This window comes from Cebus imitator, unplaced genomic scaffold (assembly GCF_001604975.1).
Source record: "Cebus imitator isolate Cc_AM_T3 unplaced genomic scaffold, Cebus_imitator-1.0 Scaffold36, whole genome shotgun sequence".
NCBI classification, from domain to species: Eukaryota; Metazoa; Chordata; class Mammalia; order Primates; family Cebidae; genus Cebus; species Cebus imitator.
In genome coordinates, this window is record NW_016107351.1 from 8,710,739 (window position 1) to 8,731,625 (window position 20,887).

The 20,887-nt window shown below is 37.2% G+C and overlaps 1 protein-coding gene across 1 annotated transcript in view; it reads left to right on the forward strand.

Annotated features, from left to right (window-relative positions):
- Positions 1 to 3,374: 3,374 nt before the first annotated feature.
- The window catches only part of PHF3 (PHD finger protein 3), an 83,865-nt gene continuing 66,352 nt past the window's right edge, over positions 3,375 to 20,887 (forward strand). Inside the window, exons 1-2 of the mRNA XM_017524690.2 lie at positions 3,375 to 3,512; positions 13,780 to 14,048. Coding sequence (XP_017380179.1) covers positions 13,805 to 14,048 — 244 coding nt within the window. The 5' untranslated portion in view covers positions 3,375 to 3,512; positions 13,780 to 13,804. The remainder of the gene's footprint in view (positions 3,513 to 13,779; positions 14,049 to 20,887) is intronic.

Genomic DNA, 20,887 nt, shown 5'->3' on the forward strand with positions numbered 1-20,887 from the left:
ATTGGCTAATGTTAAATGATGGTGGTGATAGTGGCAGCCTTGTGTAACCCTGGCTTGAGTGGGGATGCCTCTAGCGTTTCACCGTTAAGTGTGATGGATACATCATTGAGATCCATCTTTAAAGGATGAGGGAACAATTCAGATAAAGTGAGAGGAGGAATTGTGTGGCTTTTGGGGTCATTCGGGAGGGGGCATTCCTGTCAGAAGAAGCAGCATGAGCAAAAACTTTAGGTTCAGGGACATTGTGTGGATGTGTGTAGAAAAGAGTAAGTAGTTAGCATTGTTATATCATAAATTGAAAAGCAGGAAATAGGGAGAGAAGAGAGTGAAGAGTTGGCAAGGACCAATCCTAAAGGGCACTGATTACTTTGCTTGGATTTTATTTTTATTTATTTATTTATTTATTTTTTGAGATGGAGTCTTGCTCTGTAGCCCAGACTGGAGTGCAGTGGTGTGATCTCAGCTCATGGCAACCTCTGCCTCCTGGGTTCAAGTGATTCTCCTGTCTCAGCCTCCCTAGTAGCTGGGATTACAGGTGTGTGCCACCATGCTCAGCTAATTTTTGTATTTTTAGTAGAGACGGGATTTCCTCTTGTTGGCCAGGCTGGTATCAAACTCTTGACCTCAGGTCATCCGCCTGCTTTGGCCTCCCAAAGTGCTGGGATCACAGGCATGAGCCACTGCGTCTGGCCTGGATTTTAATCTTTATGCTCTGGAGAACTATGAAAAGATTTCAAGTAGGAAAGTAATATCGTTACTGAGAGACATAATTGCAAATAGTTTCTTTGTTAAAAGAAGTTTCAAATAAAATAAAAAAATAAAATAAACAAACAAAAAACCGAAAAAAGAAGAGGAAAAAAAAAAGAAATTTCATTGTTTTCAGGGCTGCAACATGTTCAATTCAGATAATGAATCATTTGTAGTTCCTGAAACACACCAAGTTCTCTGGTACATCTTTGACCTTGAGGACATCCCTCTGTCACAAATGCCCCCATGCCCACTCCAGGCCAGATAAAACACAAATATGGGTCTTCTACACCAGCTGCTTTCACACCAGGCTGAATCCTAAGTATCTACTGCCACTCCTCTGAGTTCTTTGAGGGCAGGAACAATACCATGTATTTCTGAAACCTATTGGGGTGCATACTGGAATAAATGAATAAACAAATGAGCAAATAAATGAAATGTTTTGGCAGGGAGAGTAAGGCAGAGGAGCTTAGAAATCTGATGCCTCAGGTCTCTCTCTGCTCTTTTCCTGGGCCTTAGAGTTGCTGAAATTTGCAAGGTGCTTTATAGCTTGAGGCAGTCCTGATGCACGGGAAAGCTTTATTTTATGGTTTGACTCAGCCTTCCTAGGCCCCATTCCCTCAACCCTGGTATGCTATGGAAATTTTCACCCCCGGGGTGGGGCTTGCACTTCTTTTCACCCACTGTTTACTGCTGAAAGCTCGAGTACCTGTGGGCCATCTTTCTGGAGAAACGGAAATGTGGGGAAGGGAGCAAGCCTGCCAACGTAAGAAAAAGTGTTTTAACTTAAGCCTCCAAATTCAATGATGATCTCAGTAAAATGAGTTTGAGATATTTTGTTGTTTGTTGTCTCTGTCACTTCTCTGAGAAGGTAAGTTTTCCTCAACACTTCTAAGGGATTTTCCAGCTAGTGGTTTCCCCTACCAAGTTCTACTCTATTGAATTCCTTCAGGATTTTGTTTATAACCATAATTTTATTCTTTCTGAATGCCCTTTTGCAATGTCATACTGAGATCCACCAGAAGAGTAAAGATAAAATTAGGCTTATTTTTATAATTCATCCCAGACATCCCAAGTGATCATTAAAAAAAATTACTCATATCTATTTTCCTTTCTCAAAAACACATTACAAAAAGATTGTAAAACAAAGTCCTGAGGGATTGATGTCAAGACATGGGGTGGAACTCTAGGAATCCAGTGACATCAGGACAACTCAGACCTCCTTTGTAGAACATTTGGTATTGGGAGTGCTTAAAATATCAGAAGACTAGAGAGAGAAAGAACAGGTCTTCACCACATGCCTGTGACTTATTCTTCCACCCTGCACTAATCTTACAGTGTGGACTGCGGTTGGTCTAAAGCTTAAATCAGCAAGTACTGTAAAGATTTTAGAACAGTGCAGACCACACAGTAAGGTGCTCAGCAGGTACTGGCTGAATACTGTAATGGTCCCTGCAGATAAAAGCCACAAATCCTGTCCCTAAGGAGCTCCTTTTGGTTGGAGTGACTGACAGGCAACACTTACTTCACAGTGCTTATTAAGGGCTGAGGCAGGGGTTAGCTTAAGTGGCTGTGGAAGCATGTAACCTTGACCAGTGGGTCAGAAACGTTTTTGTCTCTGGACTCCCACACGGTATTTGTTACTACAGACAATGTATTTATTATGAAAAGTATATTTTCCAACAAATTAATAAAAAGAGTGATGTTTAAAATTTCTGCAAATTTCCTCGATTTTTGGCTTAATAGAAGATGGTTGGATTCTCATATCTGTTTCTGCATTGAATCAGTTGCTGTATGCTGGTTTGGTTGTAGGGTGGGAAGAAAATTCGGCCTTACACACACGCTTTTGGCAAAGGAATGGAGGCTCTTCTGAAAGGTCTTGGGCACCCCTCAGCGAATCCCGGGACAATATTCTGAAGACTGCTTTACTGGATACCAATAATGTTTCTTGGAGGAAGCGATTTGAGTCCTGAGGTAGACCATTTTAGAAAATTTTTATGTGGGGTGAGAGTAACGGGAGGTAGTTAATGGGGAGGCTGTTGTGACGAGCCAGCACAGATTTGGGCAGAGGGCTCATCTACTCCATCCTAGTCTACCATTCTTGAACTCACAGTCAATTAATTGATAAAAAGCACCTTTGGGGGGGGAGCTGCACATCAATATTATATTAGCTGTGAAGCCTTAGTGCTTATTACAGTCGAGAAAAAGCGCTCATCTGATTCGCCCCTCCCGGCCGCCCGGAGGTGCGAGCTACAGGCCCGCAGGCGGTGCCGCGTCCTCGGAAGACAGGGAGGGGGGCGGAAGCGCCGGGGAGTGCTGCAGCCCTGGGCCCCAAGGCGGCGCGGCGCTGGAGGCCCCACAGCGCGCAGGCGCGGCAGCGACGCAGGCCGCGGCCCCCGGAACGGTAAACAGTGGGGTCACGTGACGCGGCCCCTCTACAGCTCTCGCGCCGCCGCCGCCGCCGCACGCCGATGGCTGCGGGGTCTCGCGCCGCCGCACGTTCCCCACGAGGCAAGCGACCTTCGGGCCCAGGGCGGCGGCGGCTGCAACGAGGATTAGGAGGGCGGCGCGGAAGCCAGGCATAGTGTCGTCAGCAGCAGCCGTTCCGTCCCTGGAGGAAAAGAGGCTGTGGCAGCGACGCCGACGTCCTGCGCGTACCCCCTCTCCGCGGCACCCACCGGGCCCCCTCCTCCTCCTCTTCGGCGGCGGCAGCGTCCACCATCTTCCTCTTGCTGCCAGTGGTAGCGCTCGTCTGGCGGAGCTGGGTGAGTTGCGGCTGTGGCCGCGGCCAGGGAGACGGGCAATCCTCCCCTCCCCCATCCCCTTCCACTCGCACGACGCCTCCGCGGGCCTCTCCGCCCCTCCCGCGGCGGACTCTCCGCGCCTTTCTCCCGCGCAGCCTAGGGATCGCCTGTCGGGCCTCTTGCGCAACGTCCTCGGCCTACCTGGGCCGCGCCTCTGCCGCCTGTGGACCGTTTGGACGGCGGGCTGGTGAGGGAGCCGCAGCGGCGCGGTCGCCAGGCGGAGGGTTGGGACCGCGGCCTCTCCCGACCACTGGTACCCAGCCGTCTGCTGGGAGTGCGCCCCGCCGCCACGGAGGTGCGGGCGCTCAGGCCCGAGACACGGCGGGCTCTGCCTGGAAGGCTCGGCTCGCAGGCCCCGGGATCCGGCCTTAGGGCCTCGTTCCTCGCAGGGAGCCCTAGCTCGGAGCTTTGGGCCCTGGTTTCGGGAAACTGGCACCGGCCCTGGCTGGGAGACTGCTGCCTGCCGCTGCTTTTTGGAGATGGGAGTTGCTGCTCCTTTTATCCTCCAGTTACCGCGCGCTTTTGTGCCCGGGACGCAAACTATCGACTCCTTTTGCTTAGTTTGAAATGAGAAGCCTAGACTGTTGCCTTCCGATGATACACATAATTTAATGAACCACTTGTCGATACGTACGTGTTAATGGTGCTAAATAAGCGATCACCTGACACGGGGCGGGGGCGGTGCGGAGAGTAGAAAGGGAGAAATGTTGGTACCGCGCACAGTTCTGTGTCTCTTTTCTTCAGCAATGTGTTGCCGGGTCAGGTGACCTTTTTCCTTCTTTGGGCTTTTAAATGCCAATTCCTAGAGACTTTAGATTGGGGTGGTTATTAGTGCTTTTCAGTGGTCACGCGTAGAATATGTTCATGGATTAATGTTAAGTGGCAACACTGCGTTAATATCCTGGTCCTAAGTCTTCATTATATGTAGAGATACTTAATTTAAAAAGAATAATCGATTACTGAGCCTTCTCTAAATATTAACTTTATTTATTTTAGGCTAAATTTAGAAAATGCAGTAAACTCCACAGGGAGTATTTAAACAGTAGATTGTTGTGGTTAGTATTTTGGGGGTCGAACTTGTCTTCCCTTTGCCAAAATGATTAAGCTCTAACAGAACTACACCTCAATTATTCATTTTTTGATTCCTGAATGAAATGTTTGGCTCTGTGAAAATATTTGTAGAATAAGGTATGTTTGTGATAGAGCGACGTGTGAGTCAACCAGAAACTTTGCTATCCTAGCATACTTACGTTTCTGAATTTACAGCACAAAAGGTGTTGTGTAAAGATTATTTTAAATAGTAATTTTTAAGTTTAGTTAGACTTTTTCCCCACTAAGTTTTCTTTTCATTCATCTGTTTACTGGTTATATATTACCGTAATGATTCTTCATCATCATCGTCATTATCACTGTTATTTTACAATACATACTTCATATTCCAGTGATAGTAGCAGAGTTTAATGGGAGAGACTTTTAGGAGTGATGATTCCTCTGATTGTGCCACACAATCAGTCCTGAAATGGGCCACTTTTATTCAAAAAGATTACAACTTTAGATTTTAAGGTTTTTCAGATAGCTGTACCTGGTGATTTGTCAAAATGATAAAAATGAGCCAGTGATGGGATCAAAGTTTGCCTCTTCTTTACATTCTTTATAGGTTCATTTATTGAAGAATAGAGAAATGTAGTTTATTATACTGCTTTTGCATACTGTTGGGAGACAAGTGAACTTACTTATTACATTGAATTAGTTATACATTCTCTCTTGTTGGGATAGACCTCAGATAACTTTATTATGTTGATCTTATGGTATACTTAACATGTTGCATAATCAGAAACGTCTAAGAGAAGTGGTCTATGTAAACACAGGTAAAAAAAATTGGTTTGGTCAGATGCACATTTCAAGATAGAAAAATTGAAAGGAATTTGTCTTTGATCATTTCAAACCATGTTATTAAAATTTAAATTTTATTGAATATTAGAATCCCCTAGGAAAGGTTGACAGTCTTTGAGTTATGTAATGTATTACTTATTAAAGTTGGGAGGCAGCAAGTGACAATTTGGAGTATTGCAAAATCAAGAGCTTAGATTTTTTTCATAGTGTGAGGCCTACTTGGAAAAACTGGTCAATGAAAATTATACATACAATTCGGTGTTTCAGTTACTGAAATAGATGATGTTTATCTTCCTTAACATTGTGGGATGGTGTTTGCTTTTTTGATATATTTTGCTTTCTTAAGATCTATTTAAATTTCTCATAAAATCCTTTTTACGTATGTTTTTCTGTGGAGATAACTTTTCTGTTTTTTTAATGAGGTAATGAGATTTTTTTGGTCAGCATTTAGGTTTGTGTATTACCAATAACTATTTCCCCACACAGTGTCAAGGAGTTCAGGGTTCTTAGAGTGCCGATTTCTAACAGGTTTTATTCATCCACATTTCAAGAATTCTTTCTGACAAGTGGCTGCTGGATTTCTTTCTTTTCCGGAAAAGTACATCTTGGGCTATGTTTCTCTTACTTCTTCTTGGAGCACCCTCTGAGAATTCTGGAGTGTCTTTTTAGAAGGATAGGCACTTTTCCAACTATAAAAATTAAATTACTTAGCAAACTTACACATTTATGATACTGTTGCATTTTTGGGAACACAGTAAAAAAGTATTAATTGTTGCCCTTTGATTACACATGGAAAGATATTGAGAGTGTTGGTGTGATTAAACATGCATGAGAACCTTAGGCAGTTTCTGTTCTCAATGAAGATAGTATAGACTGGGAAACAAGAGTCATAGACATCCGAAGTTAAACCAGTGTATTAAGAGTTAAAGGGGAAAAAACAAAACAAAAGAATAAAAAAGAAGATTAAAAAAAAAAAAACAAGAGTTAAAGGGGAAAATGTTAAGAGTTTTAAAAGGCATTGTCTGAGGAATTGCCATATGCGTGGACTTCCCAATTATTGTCCTGCATAATGTGTTAGTTTAGACAATTTTAAATGGTATTTTAAATTTTTATGACTGTGATACAGTTAAGAGTGGATATAGAGAAATAGTTCAGTAAAATTTTTAAGACTAGAAGTTTTAATCTGTTGGCATAATCTAACTTTATTAGACAGTTTTGAAGAGCATGGTAGATTATACAGAAAGGCTGAACTTTAATATTTTAATTTATTTGTAGTTTGTATGAGCTGGGCACGCGAAAACATGAACTTTTAGACTGAAAATAAATGGAAAAGTTTGTAGCTGACAAATTGCTTTTCCTCCAACGACATTCATATGCATTGAGGCTAACTTTTTTTTTTTTTTTAATGTGTAGAGGATGGCTAAGTGCATATTCCTGCTTTATTTTGGAAGGATGAGTCACTTTTGTTTCTAGCATTTTTAAAGATTTCATTAATGACACATTAAAAGCATAAAAATTAATGTGTAGAGTGCATTATACAGTGTAAAAGTGTGGGCTCAGAGATCATACTGCCTGGGTTCAAATTTAAGAATACTGGATATGTGACCTTGGGCAAATTATTTGATTATCTGGGTCTCAGTTTGTTCTAAAGAGAAAGGACTATAATTGCAGCTACGTTACAGGGTCCTTGTGAGGAACTAATGCGATAATGCATACAATACACAGGGCCTGGCATATAGTGTGTGCCAATTACATGTTAGCTTGGGCTGTTACTACTTAGGCCATAGTTTTAAGGATGAGCCAACTCCACTACTTTGGTGGTTTATTCAAACTCCGAATGCTTATAATGTCAGTTATCATATAATGCCAATAAAGCTGTGAACTTTGAAGTTAACTCTTTCTTGTTACTATAATTCTGTGTTTGCCAGTTTTAACATCTGATCCTTTCCTAGGGCCTGAGGTCTGCTTTGGTGTTAGTTGTCTTTGTACAGCAGACACCTTGCTGTCTTTTTACCTGATACATTTAGAAAAAAAGTTATCATCCTTGCTTTCTTTAATGATGTCTTGCCAATAGATTCTAACTAATGAAACTGAACCAGAATTTGAAGTGGGGGTGTAGAATTGACGACTAGGTTGATTTGCTTTGTAGAATGGCACTTTGTAGTATTGTGTCATACTACATGGTCTAACCACTTACTAATTTGACTCTGTCCTGGAAGGATAACCCATGATTCATCTTCAGTGTTGTTACACCATAGCAGTTAAGAACTGACCTTGGTGTAATACAGAATGGATTTGAGTCTTGGCTCTGCCACTTATTTATTTTATAATATTTGGTGTAACTTTGCTAAACTTTAGCCTCTCTCTTGTAAATTGGGTATGATACTACCTGCCTAATGGTTTCGTTGTGAGGATTAAATGGCATGATGCATATAAGTTGTTTAGCACGGTGCCTTGCACACAGTAAGCATCCAGTGAATTTAACCTTATAAACACATACAGTAATCGTAAGCACATTGACTCTTAAATTTTCTGGGTTCAAATTTTAGCTCTGTCCTTCCTGTAAAGGATAGCTTAAACAAACAAATAAATAAAACCAAACAACTTTTAGCTCCATTACTGTGGCAAATCATTTAATCTCTTTGATCCTAATTTCATTTTATTTCATTTTTTTTGTGTAATCAGGATAATAATACAGGGTTGCTTTGAGGATTAAATAAATTAATATAGAGCAGAATTTCTTAAACTGAGCACTGTTGACATTTTTGGCTGGATAATTTGTGTGTGTGTGTTTGTGTGGGGCTGTCCTAGTGCATTATAGCATTACTAGATGCAAATAGCACCCTTTCCAGTTGTGATGACCAAAAATGTCTCTAGACATGGCAGATGTTCTCTGCATGGGCATACTCACCTCTGACAGAGAATTATAGATATAAAGCATGTAAAACAATGCCTGGCATGAAGTTTGAGCACAAGAAGTTTTGTTTTATTACCATTACTATTAGTAGTAGTTTTGTTGTTCTACCATTACTGCCTATTAAAAATAGGTCTTTAGTAAGCATGCCTGATGAAATTGCTTAATTTAAATGATGGTATAGGGGCCAGAAGGCATCAAGTGTGCTCCACTTTTAAGACCTTTGCACTTCTAGGTCTTTGTCTGGATTGCTCTTAACCTATTATGCATTTATCACTACCTCACTTCAGATTTTGGTTCAAAGTTTACCCTGTGAGGCCTTCACTTACCATGAAACATAGACCAATTCCCCATCACCACCACCATCACTATTGCCTTGTATAACTTTTCTTCAGAGTTAATAGTTTTCTAATATATTTTTGCTCCCCTCATACCACCCCGTTACACACACACACAGACACAAATGTAGACTATGTGAGAGAGTACTTTATTTTAGTATATAACCTCTTTGGCCTTTGATAGCGTTAGTGATTTATCGTTAGGTAGGAGTGTGTGTGTGTTGGGGGTGTTTTAAGAAATAATAGGATAAAATACATAGGTTTACTTTGAAGTTGTTTTTAGAAAGTTGGGATAGAAAATTTTAATTTGCTCTTAAAATAAATGAGTTTTTGAAAGTGTAACACCCCCCCCCCGCCCGACAGAGTTTCATTCTTGTCCCTCAGGCTGGAGTGCAGTGGTGTGATCCTGGCTCACTGCAACCTCTGCCTCCTGGTTTCAGGCTATTCCCCTGCCTCAGCCTCTTGAGTAGCTGGGATTACAGGTGCACGCCACCACACTCAGCTAATGTTTTTTGTTTTTAGTAGAGATGGGGTTTCGCCATGTTGGTCAGGCTGGTCTTGAATTCCTAACCTCAGGTGATCTGGCTGTGTCCCCTCAAAGTGCTGGGATTACAGGCATGAGACAGTATACCCAGCCTAAAGTTAAATTATTTTTTACTGTTGACGCTTTCTAAATCTCATCTTTTTGCTTTCTATTCATATTTGAAACACTTAGAAAATAATTAGGGTGTTTTGTTAGTATAAACTAAACCTGGCTTCAGTATAATTCTCTAAGAATTACAGATGAAGCACATATTTTAAAGCAGGAAGTATCTTTCGACTCAGATTAAATTTTATTTGGGAAATATAATCTTTACAAATGGTCCATCAGGACCAGCCATTCATAATTAAGACATGCTCTTCCCTTTGCCTGGAGTATCTTCTGGATCTTTAGCATCAAGCTCACACATCACCTGCCTAGCCTTTCCTAGCTTCCTGAGTTTCCCTTTTCTCTGTAATATTATTTGCAGCCCTTCAGTATGGCACTTAGCAGTTTGTTGTGATGTTTATATGTGTTGTATTTGTTTATATGTCTATATTGTTTTGAATTGTGAGTTCCTTGACTTTCAGACTGGGGTTGATTTCACTAAACTTGTAATGTGTTGTAGTAGATGCTTAATACATACATGAGTAAATTAATTTTGAATTATGCAGATTATGCACTTATATACTTAGCTACATATATTCTGTTGTCTGTAAACCTGAGTTTACCTAGAAACAATTTGACTTTAACATGTATATTTTCAAATTACCAATACTGATTTAATTGGATATAGACATCGTTAGCCATTTAAAATACACCCTTAATAGGCTTATTATGTTTTAATTATTTAGAATGCCAGTAGGTAGGCTTATTATGTTTTAGTAAATTTAGCATATCAAATATAGGGAAGCATTTAAGTAAAATTTTAGTGTAAGAAACAGAGATTTGTTTAAATTGGGCAATTTGTTTAATTAGCAAAGATACTAAATTGGTTATAATTTTCCCCCTTAATTAGATTTAGTTATCTTTGTTAACCACATTACTAGGTATCCCAGAACGTTCTTAGATTAGTGTTTTCTTTTAAAGACTTCATTTTGTAATAATTTTATACTTACAGAAAAGTTGCAAAGGGTGTGTAGTGTTTCTGTATATCCTTATCTGGTTTCCCTGATTAACAGCTGACATAATGCTAGTGCCTTTATCAGAACTGAGGGATTATTATTATTGGTGTATCACTGTTAACTAAATTACAGACTTTATTATGATTTCACTAGTTTTTTTGTTGTTGTCCCTTTTCTGTTCCGTGATCTAATCCGGGGTACCACACTGTGTTTAGTAGGTTAGTGTATCCATTACAAGTGAGTAAATATTTCTACATTTGGCTAATTTGTTTGCCTGTTTAGCATTAGAGTGATTTTATTTTTCGGACTGTTCACTTTATATCTGAAACTGATTTTTAAAAATGAATTGTATCTCCAATAAATGTTACTTTTGTGGTAGTTTTGATGGCTCTATACTGTTCATTTTTGGCATTTTCTCTTAGAATTACCTCTAGAGCCAGTTGGTACCACATAAGAAAAATTATTCTCACTCATTTGTAAAAATTTTCTTTAAAATGTGTTCCACAAAACACTAGGATTGTGATTTGTCCTGTGGAAATTGTCTTTGGAGTCACAAATGTGATACACTTCATTACTATGTTCTTAGAAGATTCCCATTTTCATTAGCTTACTAAACATGTCTTACACAGTGGTAGTTGTTTAGTAAACATTTGATGAATAAGTAAACGCTATTGTTACGGAAATCTAACTTAAACAGTGTTTCTCCACTTGTGACGGTGGAAACCTTTTTCCTGATAATGCCTGTTTAAATCTGGGGAAACATACTTTATTAGTCATAACAGTTTTGACTTATAAAATAGTACTAGAAAGATTGACCCATTTTATTTATAATATGTTTTATTAAAAAAAATTTGATCTTCAAGAAATATGTTATAGGCTCTGAAGCCATTTTCAGTGAAGGAGTTTTGGGATAGTTTCACTAATAGCAAAATTATTGAAGAAAAAAATTGCCCTTTTAGATGACCAGTTAGAATGGGCTGGTTTTAAGTATAGCTATGTGATCTTGAGCTTTGTGACCATAACTTCTGAATATTATGAATGTTCCCATCACTTGAAAGCACACAGCATATAGTTAGTATTACAGAAAGACCTCGGAGGAAGTTTGCAGAATTTGCTAGTCTTGTGTTGCTGTGGGAACAAGTGCATTTATTTTTCAGTAGATTCAGCATACCATTTTTTGAAGGAAAGTTAGCCATTTGTTTGTAGAGCTGAAACTTCCTTATTTCTTCTTGATCTGAGAAAAAAGATTACTAATTGGGATGTCACTCTCCAAAGAGGAGGTAGGTTTGGCCTGTAGTAAGCCTTGGATTCCAGCACATGCAAATAAATGAATCCATTGATAGTTCTACTTAATTGTGAAAACATTTAGTAACTTTTCATAAATTATTTTTGATTACCAGAATTTAACATACTAAATTTTTTTGGAACCTAAAAACATATTGGGTGGAAGAATTGGTAATGTATGATAATTGAGGCTTTCTTTGATACTGAGATCATATAGTGGTAGAGAATTCTTAAAGGAACTTGTCCTGAGTTTTCTTCAGCATTGCTAGGTACAATTTTCTGTCAATTGAGAGAATGCATATAAGATAAGCAGCAAGCCTTTAAAGTAGTTAGCATTTTCTTTCAGTGCTTTATTAATATTTCAGTGTAAATAAATGGAAAAGAAAAGAGAAGAGATACTGAAACTCTTCTCTTTAGAAGGGCATTAACTTTTGTGAGGAAATTTTCTTTGCTTTTTTTTAAAAATTGAGGCATAATAAATTGCACTCATTAAAAATGACCAGATTTGTGAAACCGTTAGTTATCACAGTCAAGATTTAGGACATTTCTATCATCTCCTCAGGTATGTGCCCTTTGCAGTTCATCCTTCTTCTATTTGTGGCCCCAGGCAGTCATTAATTTGTTGTTTTTTTTTTTTTTTTTTTTTTTGGAGCTAGAGTTTGCTCTTTCGCCCAGGCTGGAGTGCAGTGGCTTGATTTTGCTGCAACCTCCACCTCCTGGGCTTAAGTGATCCTCCCAAGTAACTGGGACTGTGGGCATGCTCTACTACACTTGGCTGATTTTTGTATTTTTTTGTGGAGATGGAGTTTTGCCTTGTTGCCCAGGCTGGTCTCCAACTCCTGGGCTCTAGTGATCTGGCTTCCTCCTGAAGTGCTAGGAATACAGGCATGAGCCACTGGGCCTGGTGGGAAAATTGTTTTTAAAGAGCCTTTAATGAGTGAGATCATCCCAGCCCTTAGCTCACTGTGAAAGGGTAACACTTAATGGGTATGGGCTGTGGAGCTTGAAACCCAGGTTAGAATTTTGGCTCTGTTTTATGACTTTGGGGAAAACATTTAAATTATTCAAATGCATTTTTTTAAATAATGCAAAGTTGTTAATAGATCCTATTTATTATTGGGGATTAAGTTACATAAATGTTGGTATTTAGTGCAGTGTGACATACAATATATAACCAGTGAATGTTAGTGTGTATCTAGGATGTTCTAGTTTAATCAGTGGAATTTTTGGTTAAATTAATATTAATTTTTTTTGGTTGACTTTCCACCATCTGAAATATGTTGATTTGTTTTTTTCTCAAACCAGTTTAACTTAATTGGTTAACTTTTCATAATTGAGGCTCCTGTAGAGCTTTGAAATGACTTTTGCTGAATATATAGGTACAATTCAAATGGGAGACTAACTTGATACCTGTATAGAGCACATGTAACTTAAATAAACTTAAGTACATGATACAGATTGTCTTCTTGTCACTTATCTTGTTTTTCTCCTAAAAGGGGACCTTGAAAAAAGGTGCGTTTGTGCACATCTTTGTGTGTGTGTGTGTGTGTGTAGTTTTTTAAGTTTTGATTTGTTGGGTTAATAGTTTCTTTTTCATTTTCCATGCCTAGCCACAATAAAAATGCTTTGTCTATATATGCTACCTTTCTTTAAATGATTTTAATACTTTGTAAGTAAAACAAGGATACTTTACGGTTTTAATAGGTATGGGATAAAAATTTCAAGTATTTGGTTTTAGCTCTTTTCTGTGGATTTATTGTAAAAGCAGTGTCTGATGCTTAATTTGTGAAAAGGTTGTGGTTAAAAACAATTGTTTTTATGCTTTAAGCCATGTAATTTTTTTTATGTGTCAAGTTAAAGTACCATATACATAGTTTTTTTTTTTTTTTTTCTAAAAATGATGAACTGAGTAAGAATTTAATAGGATTTCTGGTAAAATTATATACTACATGCATGATGAAGAAACATGATTTAGTAAAGGTTCGTTCTACATTTCCAAATGTATTTTCTAAAAACGAGTGAGGATTTTTTTAAACAATAATTCAGAAATACCTTAAGTGTGTTCTTAGACTCAAAACTATTAAAATAATTTGGTATTAGGTGATTTTCAATTGATAGCTTTATTTCTTATGGTATTTTTTTTGTCTTTCTATAGGGCTGAAAGACACACAGAAGTCTTCATGGATATAGTTGATACATTTAATCATTTAATTCCTACTGAACACTTAGATGATGCCCTATTTCTAGGATCCAACCTGGAGAATGAAGTCTGTGAGGATTTTAGTGCAAGTCAAAATGTCTTAGAGGACTCGCTGAAGAACATGCTCAGCGATAAGGATCCTATGCTAGGATCTGCAAGTAACCAGTTCTGTTTGCCTGTTTTGGATAGCAATGATCCCAATTTCCAGATGCCTTGTTCAACAGGTAATTCTTACTTTTTTTTTTTTTTTTTAGTCTGCAATTTAAAATAAAAAAAATTTTCAGCAGCTTTTTCTTTTTTCTTTTTTTTTTTCTTTTTAATGAGGAGGGTAGTGAATATAGGGTTCTTTCCTTTGAATTTAGAGCTTCTTTTCCAGGCATCAGAATTAGAATTAAAACTAAATTTTCTTCCAAGGAGTGTGGCGTTATCCTCAAGGATATTATGGATATAGGTAGGGTGACTATATAATTTATTACTCAGTGTGGGATACTTTTTAGAATTACAGGGAGTACTTTAATAATTACAGCATGACAACATGTGTAAATTGGGACACTTTAGTAAATAGGGATTGCTTGGCACATGGAGACATGTGGTCACCTTAGGCCTTCTTCAGTCAAGGAGATTGGCTGAATTGACCTTTCTCAGCTTACCTCCCAGCCCCTGAAGTATATTACATTGTTTGTTCCCATTTCAGCTCCCTTGGTATTTTGTATACATGTATCTTATAACCAGAGAAATAACTTTATACCTCTGCTGCCCTGTATAGTAAACATTAGCTACATGTAACTCTTGGTCACTTGTAATGAGTCTGGTCCTAATTCAGGTCTGCTATAAAATGCCCATTAGATTTTGAAGACTCAGTATAAAAAAAAGTTAAAAAATATTTATTCAATTTTTATTTAATGTTGCTTATGTGCTGAGGTAATATTTTGGATATTTGTGGTTAAAATTTATGTCACCTGTTTTTTTTTTTTTTTTTTTTTTTTTTTTATTTTTTTTTTTTTTTTTTTTTTTTTTGCCTTTTGAAAAATGTCAACTTGAAAATTTAAGATTACATATATGTCTTACCTTATATTTCTGTTGGACAGAACAGGGTATATAGTTGAAGTAACTCAAAGACTGAAGATGTTAATTTTCTGTAAGGTTAAACTATTCTGAATAAGAAATTACTTTGTTATTATGTTAATGTATAAAAAAACATAGTTTTTCTTTTATAAAGCAAATACTACTGTAAACTTTGTGGCAATTATTAATACCTATTCTGTGAGTAAAATTATAGGTAAAGGTAAAAATCAGCTTCCCATGAAACATTGAGGTTTTCCTTCACCATTTCCTAGTGTAGGTAGTTCTCAGGTTTATGTGATGTTGGTTTGTTTTTCAGTGACTAGACTTTTTCTCCTGTACAGTTTTGTTCAGCATATTTTTCATTTCTTAAGTCATTTTTTATGTATATTTTAAATTTAATATAGCAAGTACTTAAAGTTGGGAATAGGTGGTCTGCTGTTTCCCTACAAGTTTGTCAGGTTACTCCGCCTGAGGACCTCAACACAAGGCATCTTCATTTTAACAACTCCTTAATGCTGAAGTCTTTTGAATTGCTTGCTAATAGTGTATCTCTGATTTATTTATATTGTGTTGTGTTATTGCTTAGGTTTACATTGTTTCTGTTGTTGTATTGTAAATGTTTTAAAACTTTTAAAATTTTGTTTTATGTATGCATTGTTCAAGTTTTTTACTTTAGTGATTGTGTCAGAATAGTAGCTTTAATTATCTTTATTGTTAAGGACCTTTGACAGTGTTTAGTTGTATGCTTACTGTCTTTTAGTTTAGTTCAAATTCAGGAAAAACATTTATTGAATATTAACATGGTGGTTGCTGGAACTACAATTACCTTCAAGGGTGTTATATTGGATGTGGAACTGACATGTGTCATTCTGTTAGACCTTTTTACTTAAAAAATTCCAGCCCTATCGTAATACTTTTATTCTTATTTCCTGTCCTTTTTAAAAAATTGATTTCTGTTGATATGAAAAGTTATTAGTGTGAAAAATCTCTTCAATTTTGTTGTACATTTCTTTTGCTAATAGAAGACTTAGTGCATCTTTATGAAGTACTTAGAAATTTTTTGTGATATGATATGTTTGTTTATGATTGTTTTCTTTTAAGTAAACTTTTAAATTTAGGAACTTAAGTTACTTCCTAAATTTTCTGATATTAAGATTTGTTTACTACAATTATTTATCTTTGATTCCATAGCAGAATGTTTGTATATATGTGTAGTATATATGTTTTTAAGATATGTAAGAAAATATGTGGGGGAAACTTAATAAGGCTCTTCTGTTTAGGATTTTGAAAATTTCGTTGTGCCATCTAGCAGGGGATTTATCTTAATTTCTTCAAAGTTCCTTTTGCCATTTGAGATATTTGGGTTACTAAAAGGCCCACACATTTTCTGAAAGCAAAATGGAAAACATTTTTGAAGAAAAAATTAACTTTTTGTTAGATTTAAGAGAGAATTGCAAAGAAGAAATCTTATTTATTTATTTATTTTCGGTAGAGACCGGGTGTTGCTATATTGCTCTAGCTGGTCTCTTTCCTGGCCTCAAGCCATCCTCCAGCCTCACACAGTGCTGGGATTACAGGCATGAGCCACTGTGCTTGGCCTGGGAAATCTTACTGTAATTATTGATGAAAACCCTGTGTGGACAGTAACTTTCAGCTATTTATAAATAACTTCAACTTTTTTTTTTTTTTTTGGAGACAGTCTTACTCTGTCACCAGGCGCCAGGCTGGAGTGCAGTGGCGCAATCTCGGCTCACTGCAACCTCCACCTCCCGGGTTCAAGCAATTCTCCTGCCTAAGCCTTCCAAGTAGCTGGAACTACAGGTGTACGCCACCACGCCCAGCTAATTTTTTGTATTTTTTAGTAGAGATGGGATTTCACCATGTTGGCCTGGCTAGATGGTCTTGATCTCTTGACCTTGTGATCTGCCTGCCTCGGCTGCCCAAAGTGCTGGGATTGTGGCGTGAGCGAACGTGCCCAACCATAACTTCAGCTTTTTATTGTAAAATAGAAACAACGTTCCTGGCACCGTAGGCTTTTACTAAGGGTTTTCATTGACGTCAAGCAGGGAAATAATCCTATTTGTATTCCTTACAACAATAAAAGCTATAGATTATGGTTATTTTGTAACCTTGGTGCTAAAATTAACTAGCAAAATAATTGCTGCATCATCTTTTCTGTTATGTTGAACTAGGTTGGTTTCTGTAGTTGTTAAAGACAATTTTTTTCTGTTGACATAGTTTAGTGATTCGGATTATATTTCAGCTGTCTTAAAAAAATCATAAAGTAGTTTTAAAGGTCATAAAAATAAGAAACATAGAAGATTACGTTTCTCTGTTGGATGCACAAAAATTGGGATGCCAACTGTTTCATTTTGACAGAAAGCAGCCAGTATTCTTTGAATGGTTTTGACTGTGTAAAGTGTTACTTTATCTAACTGTAGTTTGCAGATGGTTTTTAGGTGTGCCCAGTAATACATTTTTTTTTTAACCTCCAGTGAGTGAGCAAAAGAGTATTTTCCCAAATAATATATTTGAGATACTGAATATAGTGTTTACATATACCACTTGAGAATGTATTCAGAATCACTGAAATGGTGTGTAGTGGCATTATCAGTATTATGAGGAAATGTTTGTTTTCTCTCTCATTTTGTAAACAAATGTGTTCCCTTTTTACTTTGACAACTATGATTCATAAGTGTGAAACAATCTCATGTTTACAATCCATTTCTTAATAGGTATATTGAAAAGAAATGTTCAACGGCTGTAAGTTGATGTCTTTAGTTTTTACGATATAGTTCAACATTGTTTTAAGACCAAGAAAACAGACACACTGTAGAAACATGAGTATTTAGAGCAGCCTTTTATTCAAATAACACTTTTATCTATTACTGTAGGTTACTACTTGTAGCTACTGCATCCTTTAGTGAAACGAAGATGTCCATTCAAGGCTACATTATGGCTAGCAAAATCATCATTCACTTAATTAAAAAAACCCTCTGATAGTATGGTTTTTGGAGATTAAGCAAATTAAAAAGTCATTGAACTCTTACAGGTATCCTTAATATTTCTGAAGAGTTGATTCACACTGTGTAATTGAGTATATTTTCAACTAAAGGAAAATACCTGCTTACATCACATGTTGCTTTTCTGTCATAAATGACATTGATATGACATCAAGCAGCGTTGTTTAATAGACGAATTTTAGCTTGCATTGCTTTCTTTTCAAGCAAGTATTGTAATACTTGTAATATATGTTAAGACTAAAACTATCAGTAATAGTGTGATTTAGTTCATTTTTGGCACATGAATTTTAAACTTTTAATCATACCTAGTTTGATGCTCCTTTATCACTAGACAGAATTCATCTATGTAGTAGTGGAAAAAAATTATATTGCACTTGTTTTGGAAAAAAGGTTTGGTGTACCAGTGTGTCACTGAGATTTGTTTAACTAGTTTCGGGTTTTATGGCTTTGTGTTTCTCTTGGACAGCATTTGCAATCAGACAGGACGTTGAACTAAACATAGTGGTTCTCTGGTCTAGCAAAATTCAGTTTTCAGATGTTTATTATTTTATTCCCTATTTGTACTTTTTTGGGGAGTGGTGAGGCTATTCGTGTATACTAATTACATCTCTGAATCCAACTACACGTGTTAGTTCTTTCTGTATTTGCACTGGAGTCTTTTCACTCTTTTTATTATTAGTGTTTGTTGATTTTTTTTAAAGCTTCAGTGAACCTTTTACACTATTAATCTTATTTTTGAGAATTGAGTTTTAAAAAATTATTTGTGTCACATAATTGTACACATTTATGGGTACAGTGTGATATTTTTATGCATGTGTACAATGTGTAATGATCAAATTAGGTTAATTTGCATACTTACCACCTGAAATATTTGTCATTTCTTTGTGTTAGGTACATTTAAAAGCTGCCCTTCTAGCTATTTGAAAATGTACAATAAATTGTTACCATTATGCTACAGTGTTAATAGAGTATTAGAATTTATTCCTCCTATCTAGCTGTTATTTTTTTCTTTTTTCTTCTTCTTTTTGAGATGGAGTTTTTCTCTATCGTCCAGGCTAGAGTGTAGGGGCTGATCTTGGCCCACTGCAACCTTCACCTACTGGGTTCGAGTGATTCTCTTGCCTCAACCTCCTTAGTAGTTTGGGATTACAGGTACCTGCCACAATGCCCAGCTAGTTTTTGCATTTTTAGCAGAGACCGTTTCACTACATTGACCAGGCTGCTCTTGAACTCCTGAGCTCAAATGATCCGCCCACTTTGGCCTCCTGAAGTGCTGGGATTACAGGTGTGAGCCACCGTGTCCTGCCTAGTTGTGATTTTGCATCTATTAACAAACTTTTGGCTATTCCCCCTGCTCCTTACCTATCCCAACTCTAGTAATCACTATTGTACCCTTTACTTTTTTTTTTTTTTGAGATGGAGTCTCAACTCTGTTGCCCAGGCTGGAGTGCTATGTCGCTGTCTCAGCTCACTGCAGCCTCTGCCTCCTGAGTTCAAACAATTCTCCTGCCTCAGCCTCCTGAGTAGTTGGTATTACAGGCATGGGCCACCATGCCCGGCTAATTTTTTTATTTTTAGTGGAGATGGGGTTTCACCATGTTGGCTAGGCTGGTCTCGAACTCCTGATCCCGTGGTCCACCTACCTCGACCTCCCAAAGTGTTGGGATTACAGGAGTGAGCCACTACACCCACCTGTACCGTTTGCTTCTATAAGCTCAACTCTTTTGTTGCTATATATGAGTGAGAGCATGTGGTATTTATATTTCTGCGCCAGGCTTATTTAATGTCCCCTAAGCTCATCTGTGTTCCCATGATGGCAGAATTTTGTTCTTTTTTAGTGGTTAGTTAGTATTCCATTGTGTATATATACTACATTTTCTTTATTCATCCACCTGTTGGTACACACTTAGGTAGATTTCTTATTTTGGCTATTGTGAATAGTGCTGCAGTAAACATGGGAGTGCAGACATACTGATTTCTTTTCCTTTGGATATATACCCTGAAAGTGGTGAAATTGCTAGATCATATGGTAGTTCTGTTCTTAGTTTTTTGAGGAACTTCCATACTGTTTTCCATAGTGACAGTACTGATTGACATTCCCTCCTACAGTGTGTGAGAGTTCCCTTTTATCCACATTCTTGCCAGTGCTTATTATTTTTTATCTTTTTGTTAGTAGCCATTCTAAATCGGGTGAGATGATATCTCATTGTAGTTTTGTTTGGCATTTCCCAGATGATTAGTAATGTTGAGCATTTTCTTCATATACCTGTTAGCCATTTGTATGTCTGTTTTGAAAGATGTCTATTCAGTTTATTTGCCTATTTAAAACATTGCATTATTTGCTTTTTGTTATTGTTTGAGGTTCTTATATTTTCTGAATATTAATCATCTATTGGATGGATCAGTTGCAAATATGATCTCGCATTCTATTGGTTTCTCTTCACTTTTTATTGTTTCCTTAGCTGTGCAGAGCTTTTTAGTTTGATCTAATCCCAGTTGTCTGCTTCTGTTTTTTTGCCTGTACTTTTGAGGTCTCTAAAATTATGCACAGACCAATGTCCTAAAGCATTTCCCATTTTCTTCTAGTAGTTTCTTAGTTTTGGGTGTCACATTTAAGTCTTTAATCCATTTGAGTTGATTTTTGTATATGGTCAGAGATGAGGTTTAGTTTCCTTTTTTTTTTTTTTTGGCTCATAAATGTACAGTTTTCCCAGTAGCATTTATTGAAGAGATTATTCCTTCCCAAATGAATGTTTTGGTGCCTTTGTTGAAAATCAGTTGGTTTTAAATATGTGGATTCATTTCTGGGTTTCTTATTCTGTTCCATTGGCCATTGGTCTTTGTCTTTGCTCTTAGGCCAGTACCATGTTGCTTTGGTTATGATAGCTTTGTGTAATGTGCTTTGAAGTCCAATATTGTGATTGCTCCAGCTTTATTTTTATTTTTTTGCTCAGGATTGTGTCAACTATTTAGTC